The sequence below is a fragment of the Cheilinus undulatus genome, linkage group 23 (assembly GCF_018320785.1).
Source record: "Cheilinus undulatus linkage group 23, ASM1832078v1, whole genome shotgun sequence".
NCBI classification, from domain to species: domain Eukaryota; kingdom Metazoa; phylum Chordata; class Actinopteri; order Labriformes; family Labridae; genus Cheilinus; species Cheilinus undulatus.
The window spans coordinates 8094415-8107908 of NC_054887.1; the positions used below are offsets into that span (position 1 = coordinate 8094415).

Here is a 13494-nt window from a genome sequence, read left to right on the forward strand (position 1 = left end):
AGTTTAAACAACCATTTTCTAGATAGACCAGGTGCAGTACTACCCATATGATACTGAGTCAAACAAGTCAAGCACACAGCTGACTGTTAAGGGAGGGGAGGGTGGTGTCAACTGATCAATTAGTAATTAGGTCTGCTCATTAGGTCTAACTCAGCTCATGATATTACTTGTATTTTGACCAGTGGCTGGTAGGTTGAGCAAATTCACCAGACACTGCCCCAAAGTACCTGCATTTGGCTGGTGGCGCATGCTAATGTCCCACCCTGTTTCGTAGCACTTAAAAAAAAAACTGCATCAGTTGCATAATGCGACTGAGTTAATGTTCTGACACTTCAGCTGTTTGGCCTACTGAATAGGCTTATTTCTTTCAGTCGCTTAAAGTTCCTGTAACGTGAAATCCAAACTTTGTGTCTTAACACACCAAATCTGTTAGAATATGGTTGCTGTAAGCATGTTAAAACACTGAGGTCAACGTGTGACTGACTCTTTGATTGAGACTGTTAGAAAACTGTTTAGCTCTTTCCTGGCTTAGTTTTACTAGAGCAGGGAAAATACAAGATCCCATGACATCATCCGTTTTAATGGGGAAATACACTGCCCCCCATAACACTACAATGATAATAACCGAGTTGATAGCTGATGTCACTGCCTTCATTGAAAGTTAACAGCCAGCTGCATGCTGTGTTTTTGGTCATTGTGAGGTAAAGTTCCCAAATCTATCAGCCATGGTGAAATAAGGGTCATTAAAAATACCATAACAGAGAGATTTGTGCCAGAAAACAGTAAATTTAATCACCAACTTCTGTCTCTCTGCACAGCTAGGCAGATAACAACTGTATTTCTTAGTTTCTTAGGGCGGGGCTTCAGCTCATTCAACAGACACACTCGTACCATCCTAAAGCAGATTTTGCAGCCTCATTTTTCATGATTTTGAATCTTAGTTTTATAAAGTTAGAAATGTTTTTCATGAATGAAATTTGGCCTGGTGGTTCATAACACAGTCATCTGTCACATAACAAACCTAAAATACAGTTTTTTATAATAACTTTTCCTTTAATGATGTTGTTATGTAGTTCATTGAATTTACACATTCTGTATGAATCCTCAGTGTATTTCAGTTGTCTTTACTTAAGATTACTTGTTGTATTGCTTCTTGGGATGTTTTTGCACTACTCTGTTGAAAAAAGTGAGTAAAAGCTTGCTGTTCAATGGAAAAGGATGACTTCTGTGCTCCTTTTATCGGGTTATGCAGCCAACTTTATAAAAGTCAGTACAAAGTTAAAAACCTGAGTTTATGGACTCTTCTTATTTTAACCATAAAAGGTCCAGAAAATGTCCTGTAAGTACGTGCTTTTGCCCATTTTTCCACAACACTTAGAACTTTTAATATATGGCAGTTATTTACATTTTACTGTACGTTGGGACTTCCAGTTTGTAGATGAGACTGTAGACAGCTAAAACGAGGAGCTCCTGGCCAAATAAGTTTAAAAAACAGAGAAAAACCTTATAATCGTAACTCAACGACAGAAAAATAATTAACATGGATAAAACACATTTTACTGCATGTTAAAAGTGTTTTAACAGTTTAAAATGAAAAAACACAAAAAATGGGGAACTGTATGCTAGAATCTTAGTGAGAAAAGGGGAAATTACATTAATAACCACATGCTGGCTGTGAAGCACAGTTTCTCAGCTTTCAGAAACTGTTTGAATTTTTCCGATAACACAAACAGTCATGCAATTATGGTCATGCAAAGTGTGCTTCAACAGCGCGTTGTCGGTGACGCGCTAGGATTTAAAGGGTTAAGCAGACTGACAAACTGCTAAACCAGCTCCTTTATCAAAACATAAAATAAGTCGATTCTCTCTGCTGAACTTGTAGAGAGAACTGAAACTTGAAAAAGGTTGCTCAGCATTCATTCTGGCAGCTGTCAGTCACTAATGGCAGCCTTTCACTTTCACACTGCCATCACACCAGGAGCTGATCGAAGCCAAAACAGGCTGAATGTTACATAACAAAGAGATGTCTAGAAAAGTGTGTGTCTGCCTAACTGTGAATGCTTCTTCCCAATATATTACCTTCTCACTTGTTAAGCTGCTATTTGAGTGAGCGAGTGTGCGTGTTAAAGTAGCTCCCCTGCTTTTGCTCCTGTTATATAACTTGATGGAGAGCCATGCACTGTAGGTCCATTATAGCCGTTACTGACACATGCTGCTCTCTCTCCTCATCAACTACTCTGTTTCATAATTTATACACCTCTGACAGGCATCAAGAAACTGAAAGCTCTGTCAATGTGTGTGTGTGTGTGTTATTCTATATGCTGACAGACATGACCAGGAAATATTGTAGAAGTCAGCCCCATGGTATTTCCTCCCCTACGTGTGCTGTGGCACTGATGCTTTGCAGCCATTTAAATACTTTTGAAACAGGAATTACAGATTTATTGAAGGGCATCTTTGATAAATGTTACACAGACTAATGTAAACGAGTATACTATTAAATAATGACTAGTTTGCATGCCTATCCACTCAGTTATTATGGTGTTTTCTGCTCGGAGAATACAGAGATCCTGCAATATTGCTACAAACAGGGTCTCATTATTTTGGCAGCTCTGCTCTTTTACACTTCTGTGCACAACAATGGCACACTGCTACTTGTTTGTGTAATTCCACACTGTATGCAGGTGCTCTGGGAACAAACAGTGGATGTGTCAAACAACAGCAACTCTTCACCCTTAAGCCTTCATTACTTTCAACTATGAATAATTAAGTCAAACGTATAATGACTCATATAAGTTCCATTCAACCAATTCTGCAACATGACTATTTCTGATTCAATATCTTAGCTGTGAAGAATGGATTTTTTAATCTGAAACTTTCCTGGCCAGGCAAGAAGGTTCCTGCTTCTGAGTGGAGGATGTACATTCTCCTGGGTTCTCTACATCCTCCCACAGGACAAAAACATGCTTGTTAGGTTAATTGGTGTCTCTAAATTGTCCTTAGGTGAGTCTGAGCATGAATGTTTGTCTCTGTTAGTCTTGTGATTGACTGGCAAAAAGTACAAGGTGTACCCTTCCTCCTGCCCAGTGACAGCTGGGACTGGCTCAAGCCCTCAGCAAGCCCTAATGGGATAAGCAATAGTGATAATAGATGGATAGATGTTTACACTTCTGTTCCTCTTACTGCTCATAGCCCCATTTATATGACTTGTTCTATTCGTATTTCTATCACGCATTATTGTATCATTAATGTCAGGTTCAAACCTCTTCAAAAGTGGCCTGTCGATACAACAATATTTCGTCACCTTCTCTTTGCTGCTCAAGTCAGATGTTTCAGAATCAATAAAGAAGCAAATGCTGTATCTGTGTTTTTGAAATACACACCCCCTACAGTGCAGTTGCCATAAAACGCAACAGGTGCCAGCAGATGCTAAACTTCATGATGTAGCGCATGCTTCACATCAAAACAAACTACCAGCAATATGGATGAGAAAGTCTATCGGCTGCCTTGTCTTTCAAGGCAGATGGATTTGCTAGACTCCATCTCTGTCATCAGGCAATCATCCATCTTGAAAAGCTCCAGTCGAACTGGTCAAACCAATCAGTGTCTTTTAAGGAGAACCATTGCCGGGTATTAGCTGTAGTGAAACTGTTTGCAGTGCCTACTGCCAGTGTGGTGATATTTCTCAGATTTAGCTCGAGTACAGTGGCGTTTTTTCCCAAACTTGAACACATTTCTGAATGAAATGAAGATTAAAAGTTAATCATGATGGAAAAGGTGTTCTCGCTCTTCTGCCAACCTGCTTCAGTATGAGTTAGTGATAGTTACAGGGGGAAAGGGTTAGTTGTTGTGTGAGTGGGTGTATACAATGGCTGCTACTTAAGTGATTGGCTTGAATGTAGCAACAGCAACAGTTTGGTCAGAACTGGACAACATTTCTTTATTAAAACAAGAGCAAAGAGCCACGCTGAAAGCTTTTCATGAAAAAAATGTTTTCACTCTTCTCCCGGTCTGCTTCGACATGAGATTGTGCTCGAAATGGATGGGTTTGCCAGTGTGTCCAATGGCTGCTGCCGTGGTAGCTATCAGCTTTGATGTAGCTGTAGGAAAGCAGCAGTTTAATTTGAACTGGACATTTCTTTTCGAAACAAGAGCAAAGAGAGTTGCTCCTATGACCAGTGTGTCCAGGACAACAGCTTCTGCATATGAACACAGACTCTACCATCTGAGCTAAACTGGCACCATCTCTTTTTCGATTGGTTAGAGAAGGAGAAGTTACCAGTGTGGTAGAATTCTGGGAATCAAAGATTCTTCAGTTGGGAACTCTCTCGTCATACATTTAACCACTTTACTGCAAAATGAATATACAGTTATACAGTTAAACTTAGCAGAGAAGGCTCTGCTCTGAAGATGCTCCCTGGGTTAGTGAAGCAACATGCTTTGACTTTCCAGGGAGCGCATGGCCAGAAACCTCCAAATGGATAGATACATCAAAAGCAATGAATCCAAAGTAGCATGGATCTGAATATGAGGCTGCAACAAGCTTTATGCTATAAAGGAGGAGGCTGGGGTGGAGGAGGTTAAGCTTTGCCAGCAGCAGCAGCATGGTGCATCAGCATTAATACAAGCAGAGATTGGTGAGAAATACGTCATGTTTAAATACACTGCTGTGTTGAGGTGTATTGGCTGTGAGGCCAAGCATCAGCTGGCTGTCAGCTGATCACTGCTGGGCGTGTTACTATCTTGTCCTGCATTAACTAATACTAGGCTTTATTTAATGGTTTTATATGGAAAACAGCAAAGATGGTGCAAAAAATGTATAGGCTCTACGCCTGTAAAATTTCACAGGGTGCTCCTCTACAAGTAAAACTTTTCCAATAACAAAAAGATGAAAAAGTAGAGAGATAAATGTAAATTAGCCACTGGGTCTCTGATTATGATACATGCACAGTACCTGATACTCAGCTGATGATACCCACTGATGTGTTGTTATTTTATTCCAGATTTCATAAAAGAGCTGAATTTTACCATTGTCCTTGGTGCCGCCATCCTCCATGGTCATCTGCTCGGCCAGTTCAGACAACGACTCATCGATGGTCTGGCTGGAGCGGAGTGTTAACGACAGACGCTTCTTAATCCTCTTCATCTTTTCCATAGCAGGGCAGTGCAGGGCCTGAGGAAAAGACAGAACCAAGTCAACATTAATTCAGCAGCAGTGGACCGATACATGAAGAGGCAAATACAGGCCACATTAGGAGGATTGTTTGCTGTTTTAGTTTGTGAGTGTATTTTTTTTTTTTATGCACTGTGAGTGGGATTCCACTGACCCCCTGCACAATCCAAAATATCAGAGCTCATGAATAACAGAAAGCTGCTTTTAATCCAATATTCATCCACCCAGCAAATGCTTCAACAGTCCATGAATAAAGCATGAATAAAGCATGAATAAAGGATGAGTATCACGAGACCTGAGTACAGCTGTTTTCATTTACACACACATTCACACGTTTACACAGAGATTAATGAGCCCTAATTGAAAGGGGATACAGTCAAATCAGTTAGCAGACTTATGCACACACATGCAAGCGTGCTGCAGACGTCTGCGCTTGTGTTGACGCAGCAGTCGTCCAGGTCGCAGGAAACACCTTGCTCAGTGTGCCTTAAGCCCGGCTCTGCTCATTGTGTCGCTGTGTTGACGCCCCGCAGCTCCAACTTCGTGTATGCGAAAGAGCAAAGTGCACATGGGGTCAGTGGAGGAAATGCTGTAAGGAAGCAGCGGCAGAAACGACCCGCCCATCCCGCCCGACCCTCAGTACAAAACAAACTGACCCCTTCCGTCATCATCTCTCGCTCTCTCCCTCTGTCTTTCTTCCTTTTTTGTCTTTCACTTTCTCTCAAGGTCATTTGCTCGCCTCACACTCATGGGACACCATCTGCCTGCACCCTTACATACTAACACACCCAAAAGCAATTTATCACTGGTGATGCTGGGTGGCAAGAATCACTTCATCAATCAGTGTCAGGGCGAATGACCACAATCTCACACCAGCACACAACCCACTGTATTCTACAACACATAAGCACACCTTTAAGAAATACACAACTATCTGTTAGTCAGCGTGAGTTCATGTGCAGGGATATGACCTGGATTTTCTTTCAGCTGGCTGCAGCCGGTCTAATTAAAGCCCAACAGGCTAACAGAAGAGAAACTTATTAATTAAAAGATCCAGTTTCATTAATATTTATTGCTCTGAAGGCGTATTATTTCTGATATTGTCAGATAAGAGCCTTGTAAGAGCTCTCAGCAGCCAGTCTAAATTAAATTAAATACAGTTTAGAGTATGGGATAAAGGCCTCAGTATGAATAAAAAAACCTTTAAGGGATATCTGTTTGCAAAGGTTTACAGCTGTAGACTAAAATAGGCAAAGGTTCAAGTGGGGCTAAGCAACACATACTAAATGGACAAAAATATTTGGAGACACTTGTGAATTTTTTTAATTCAGGAATTTCAATCAGACCTGTTGCCACAAATGTTTAAAATCCAAAACCTAACCATGCATTCTCATTTGTGATACAGAATGGGTCATTCTGAAGAGCTCAGTGACTTCAAGCATGGTACTGTGATAGATGCCATATTTACAATAATACAGTTCTTGAAGTTTCATCCCTGCTGGATATTCCACAGTCTGCTGTAAGTGGTATTATTAGAAAGTGGAAGTGTTAAGGAACAACAGCAACTCAGCCATAGCAACCGAGATCTTAACCCCCACTGGCATTAATGTAAGCAAAAAAATTGTGAAGCAGGAGCTTCATGGAATGGGTTTTCATGGCCGAGCTGCTGCATGCAAGCCTCACATTACCAAGTCCAATTCCAAGCGTCGGATGGTGTGGTATAAAGCACACCGACACTGGACTTTGGAGCAGTGGAAACGTGTTTTGCTGAGTGACAAATCATGCCTCTCTGTTGGGGAGTCTGGGTTTGGCAGATGGTGGAGAACTGGGAGGACTACCAACTGTGAGGTTTGGTGGAGGAGGGAAATAATATGGGGCTGGTTTTCAGGGTTTGGGCTAATGTTAATGCTTCAGCATACCAAGACATTTCGAACAATGCTATGCTTCCAACTTTGTAGCAACAGCACGGGGAGGGCCCTTTTCTAGTCCAACATGACTGTGCCCCAGTGCACAAAGCAAGGACTATAAAGACATGGTTTGATGAGCTTGGTGTGGAAGATCTTGACTGGCCCACACAGAGCCCTGACCTCAACCCCAGTGAGCACCTTTGGGATGAACTGGAACAGAGATTGTGAGCCAGGCCATTTCGTCAAATATTAGTGCCAACCTCATAAATAATCTACAGAATGACTGGGCACAAATTCCCCACAGAAACACTCAAAAATCTTGTGAAAAGCCTTCCAAGAGGTGGAGGCTTTTGGTAGAAGACTGGGAAGACAGAAGATGGAGAAGGACATGCCACTAATGTCCTAACTTTGTACACTTTTTACACCACTAATCATTAAAATAATGATAGTTTTACCATTTTTAGACACATGGTATTTAAGAGTTTAGCCAATTTTGACAACCTCAATAGACCAAAATGTTGCTAATATGCAATTCAGACAGTGAGAAGGACTGTCTGCTATTCTGATGATAAAAAAGAAACACTTCCCAACACTTTTGAGACAGGAATTTCAGAGTCTAGGACCTCAAACAAGTTTCAAATATTGCTTAACTTTAAATTCAATGATATCAAAGTTTAAGATTTAGCTGTTTTAGCAAACATCCTCCCAGAGTACTGAGTCTTCTGACCAAACCCTCATTAGATCCACTGAAAGTGTTCTCTCTCTCTTTAAAAAAGTCTTGTATTTGCAGTTACGGCTGCATATTGATACCACTAAGGGCATATGCTTTAGATTTAATTCTGGCTTTTATTCTTATAAATATCTTGACATGGATGTGGTCCTTAATGTGATTTCTTTCAACATAGCATTTTAGCTTATGGAAATTCTGACCCCAACGGTTATTTTAGGTGATGTCAAAATTTAATTTTAAGCCTGTAAAGTCATAGTTAGTGGAAGTGTGCAAGGCCAAGAATAAATTACCAAGCTCAATATTTATGGAAATATGGAAATGGAGTACTGGAAGTGTTTATAATAATGGACTCTTGACATATGAAAATAATTTCCATTGGCTAATGAAGGCTGTGTGATATGATCGTAGGTCTGGGACAAGCGAGTAATTTGCCTTTTGGTTGACTTTTTTTTTTGGATAAATCTTTAATAGGAAATGGAAATGTTCTAAAATACGAAATTTAAAAAGAGTCATTTAGAAAAACAGGCGAAGCCTTCATGCAAACCAAATAACCAGATGGGAATGTGTGATTTTTTTCCTAATCATGTTAACAAAATACAAACTCTTGTGGTTTTACATATCAAAGTCTGTTTACAGATCTGAGATAGACATTAATTAGGCTTCTGTTGTTCCACAGAGAACAGTACAAAACCTGCTGAGTTATTATGGAGACCTAGATAGCATTCCAGCATTCTACATTCAGTCCAATAAATCCTTCTTTCCTGGTGCTTACAAGAAAAAGGTTTCTGTTCATGATTTCTTGCTTCTAGGATTACATTCAAGGTATGAATCCACCTTAAAATATTCAGTAATGCTTCTGCTGCTGGGCCAAACATTCATGTTTCAACTGTGAAAACAGATTTCCTTAAACTGCTTTTGACACCATTGCAGTTCGAAGTGTCTTTTTATTGGTAAGCTATGAAGAAAAGGCTGTTTGTGCTGCTGGCAATTTTTGGCACCAGAGGCGAGGCAGCATATCCAGGACTTAAGGAGCCAGACATGGTCTGAGGATTTCATTGTAAAAAATCTTCAAAAACTATTGATGAAGTGAGCTGCCCACATTGCTTCTACTCTCCACTGTCCTCTTTAAGGCTATAATGGTGATTTAAAGTTTGAAGCAGCAGAATGAATTGGTGGGATTTGGTTTACGGTGTCAGAGTGCAACTTCACTGTTGAAACCACATAGCACTGTTACAACCCCCTGCCAAAGGCAACTGCATTGACAATCTGGGAGTGGTAAAGCTGGCAAGGATATTAAAAGAACCTAAACAACCACGTCTCCTGACAAAGTACAGCAGTTTAACTGGGTTTTAAGCAAATATGACTACTAGAGTCTAAAGCCTGTTATCAACAAGCTGTTTGCATGTGGAGTACGTGAATTCAACTGTTATCATGGTGTCTATGTAGCTTAATGGCTACATTGGTCAGGGTTATTTATTATATGCTAGCTGGGATTAGTCTATGAGACTCCAAACATATAGTGCTAACTTTAGGGTAAACTACTAAACTGTCTGCTGTCCTGAGACATAACTTGAGTTGGATGACCATGGTAAACCTGCTACATATGAGAGAAGGATGACAGACAGATAAGGATACAAACCTAATGTTACCTTGCATTCTGTCACAGGGATGTTCACTCCATTGCTTTTAATGCAACTTCTCTCATAGTCATTCACTCTTCACATTTCTTAGAGTTAGCAGTTATATCAAACAGTACCAAGTCGGTCTATCTGGCTTCTTTTTAGCCGAAGGCTGGTATGTGAACCAATGCCACAAAGCTATATGTACCAGAGAACCTCTGCAAAAGTTACACTGTGCTGAAAGCAGGCAATAGGGCACTCTGTGGAAATAATAACTCCCTGTAGAGTAGCTTTACTATTAGATTGACACTGAAACTATTATACGATTACACAAATAAAATGTAAAATTCCACCACCAGGGGGCTCTCAACCAAAATAATAACACAATATGTCGAATATAGACCAATGCTACCCAGCTCTGCTTTTTTCTTCTTGTTTTGAATCAAGGACTCTGTTCAGTAAAACAATGCTTCATAAGATGTGTTTACTAAAAAGAAAACTGACTCTGCAACTGTCGCTCAGTAGGAAGAGTGTGTTGTTCCACGATCATAAGGTTGTTTCAATCCCCAGTTCCTATAATCACATGTTTAATATGTCCTTGGGCACCCCAGTTTGCTCCCACTACTCCATCAGTGGCGTGTAACTGGGCATTGATGTGATTGAATGAGATGAGCTAATACTGAGGGCCAACTCTCCTCAGCAACCTCTGCCATCAATGTGTGAATGAGAAGTGAATGAGGAGTGAATGCTGTGAAAAGGTATGAATGGGTAGGTGTGAGCAGCAGTGTAAAAGTGCTTTGAGTAGTCAGATGACTAGAAAAGCACTACACAAGCTCAAGTCTGTTTACCATTTACTATTCCAAAACGATCACATCCTTGGCATGCGTACCATGGCCACAAATGGATAAAAGAGCAGCTGTAAGTCTCAAACTGATTTAACTCTTGGTAATGTTAAAATAATATCTGCAAACCTTATTTGCAAATCATTTATCGTCTCATACTGAATTTGAATTGTTTCTTGATCTCTGGAAAGTTTGCACAGTTTCATCATTTCTCTAACAGACAGTAGACTCAGCATCAGATGCTTAATGCAGTAAGGCCAATTTGAATGGAAAGGGTTATTTTTCCCCCAAATAACTGCATAATGGCTCAGCATCTCTGTGTGCCAATCCATATATGTGGTGATAGGCCAACAACACGAAAATGGGAGCATTATTTACAAAGTTTCATGGCACGCACTCTTTTGTGAAGCATCACACAGGCCACCTGCTGTGCACATATGTCAGTACAGAAAAAAGTAAGGTAGGTAGGGTTGGTACTTTTTTCATCTTGAAGGGAATTCAAGCTACATACTGTGTCTTTTAACTAGGGGTTGCACAACTTGAGAATGTTTAAAGTCCACTTTCATGTGATAAAAGTAGACTCGACTTCAACTAGTCATTGATGAAACCGTGAATGATTCTAGGAGAAGGGTATAGTTCAACCAACAATTTATATATTTTGAAAATCATAATCCATATTCTCCTTAGAACAGGCAGCTAACAATTTTTTTTTGTACGAGCGCAAACAACAAAAGGTTTATATGGTATATAACATACCAGGATAAAGTAGGTCCAAAGCCTGAATCTTGAGGCAAGACTTTAGGACCTCCAGAGAGGAAGAGGTGGATCCAGCCATCTGAACACATTTGCCAATCCAACAGTTGGCAAACTATGATGCTGCTTGGTATGCCATGCCAATGTGATGAAGCTCATTTATCAGTAAATTGTGGTCTACAGTGTCAAAAAACTTAGATAAATCAATTAAAAGGGCTACACATTAGGCATTGTAATTGCCTAATCTTGTGATGAGTTACTAGTCAACTTCAAGCAAAAAGAGTCATCACAATGCAGTAAAGTCGACTGGTCAACTAGTCTATACAGCCCCTACTTTTAATGTTGCATAATCACAAAGAATATGCAATATAACATTTAATGTTTAAAACTGAATTGGGATAAAACAGGTATTATGTCTCTATGAGATGAAAGAATGTATAGATTACATAGGATGATAACTCTTGTTTTTCTGGGGAAAATGTAATGCTCTTTAAGAATCTGAGTTCTGAAAATAAAGAAAACTGTGCTATAAATATGTTAGAGAGCTCTTAATAAATCTCAGCTACTTCAAGCAGATGTACAAATAACCATGGAGGCTTCCTGTTTCTATATTAGCTATGCATACTGTTAAAGCAAAGACACTTAAACAGCTATCTGAGGATGACTGGAAGACACCAGAAAACAGAGAAGTTTTTGTTTTCTTACAATTAATAGCTCTGGAAAAACAATCACAAAATGCTTTTAAAATATGTAACTCTTCTCTAGTTTAGGAAAATCATTCTGCTGGTAAAAAGAAAAACAGTTGTCATCTGCAGATTAATTAATAAATGGGAGTATTTTATTTGGAGCTTAGAAGATAGGATAAGTGTTAAGAAATCGTGTTAATTGCATTCAAACGCAAACCTATAAATAACAAAACCAATGAAAAAATACAGTGTTATGCCATCTGGGGAATAGTAAAATAAAACAGAGGCTTCCTTTGTTGAAGATTTTTCAACTTTACGAGGTAATTTCCATTGCTGGTAATGATCCATGAGACAAATAGAAAAAAACATGAAAATGAACGCAGATGACTGTAATATAAATGTGATGATGAACAAATGACATTAGCACCGTCAATCAGTTAAAACCTCTAACAGCAAAGAACTCTGACTGTGGCTAAATTTGCATCTAAAAAAACATATCTTTGACTTTTTTTTCTTTAAATAACTGTATTTTCTGTTGAAGTTTTCAGCTACTCTGCAGAGAGTGTTTGTTGTACTGTCCATTGACTTGCATGTGATTAGCCCACTTTAAAGGGGAAGCGTGTCACGCTGAACCCGGTGGCCATATCCGCATGCAGATCTGATGACGCCACGCCAAGTCATTCACAGGGACAAAAAATCTATCCTGCAGTTCAGTAATGGGAAAAGGAGAAATAAAATCCAGCTAATGAGGCTGAAAATCCTGCTTGTAAAATTCAAAATTAAAATGACTACACAGGAAAAAACACTCACACGTGCAAACACACACTCAGTGTGTGAGATAAGCGCTCTTTGTCTCCTTTGTAGAGGAGTGTAACAGAGCCGGGTTTTATCTCTGCTGCAAACCAAAACAAAAGACTCATGTGACGTGTTTGTGTGAGTGTGCTGAGACGGAGGGTACAGCATCTGGCACATATGACTGATGTTTGTGTGGTGAGGGAATCAAACATAAAGAGCAGCACAAGCAGTCTGCCAAAGATGGAGAGAACCCCCTTCCACTCTGTCTCTCTTTTTCATCATCAGCATCTCCTGAAATTCTCTTACACAGACACATTCTGACCCACATTCCTCACAACCCCCATCCCATCACTCCTCTGCCCCCTCATGGATGCCTCCCAAGTGCATCCTGGGTAGTCTAGAGGAGGAGACTTCAAAGGGCGAGCAAGGGGGTGAGAGACGACAGGCGACCAGACCTAATTAGTGGTCTAATAATTACAAACACCTTCCCACTTCCATTCCTCATTTCTTCCTTCCTTCTTCAAGCCTTCTTTTCTTTCCAGCTCCAGTATCAGAATGAAGTAATGAATGGAAAACGTGACTGAGAGATGTGGGTGAAAGTGTGAATGTGAAGAGGAGGAAGAGAGGGAGGAGGAAGAGGAAGAAGGCAGCGATAGAAAGAGAAGGAATAAAGGAGAGAGAGAGAGAAAGTGAGTTTTATTTGGGCGACCAGAGCCATAATGGAGGCTTTGTGTTTGGTTAAGAGCCATGAAATCACCAGAGTGACTGTAGGCATGTACAGCACTGCTGAAAGAGAGACAGGGAGAGCGATAGTGGCACAACCTTACATGATGTCTGGTTTCAGAGGCTAATTTTTGTGTTAATTGTAGACAAATCAAGGGGGAGTGCTTCCCAAAGGAGGTTGATTATAAGGGACATTTGTAATTGTAATTTAATAAGTGTACTAAAGACATGATTATCTTTCAAGTTGTCTGTCTGTCCAGCCCATT

At 40.0% G+C, this 13494-nt stretch overlaps 1 protein-coding gene across 2 annotated transcripts in view; it reads right to left on the minus strand.

Annotated features, from left to right (window-relative positions):
* cdk17 (cyclin-dependent kinase 17) overlaps positions 1-13494 on the minus strand; it is an 84894-nt gene that overhangs the window by 34217 nt on the left and 37183 nt on the right. For both annotated transcript variants that reach the window (XM_041780743.1, XM_041780744.1), the window contains one exon: positions 5029-5173. In XM_041780743.1, the coding sequence (XP_041636677.1) occupies positions 5029-5155 (127 nt within the window). In that variant the 5' untranslated portion in view covers positions 5156-5173. The remainder of the gene's footprint in view (positions 1-5028; positions 5174-13494) is intronic.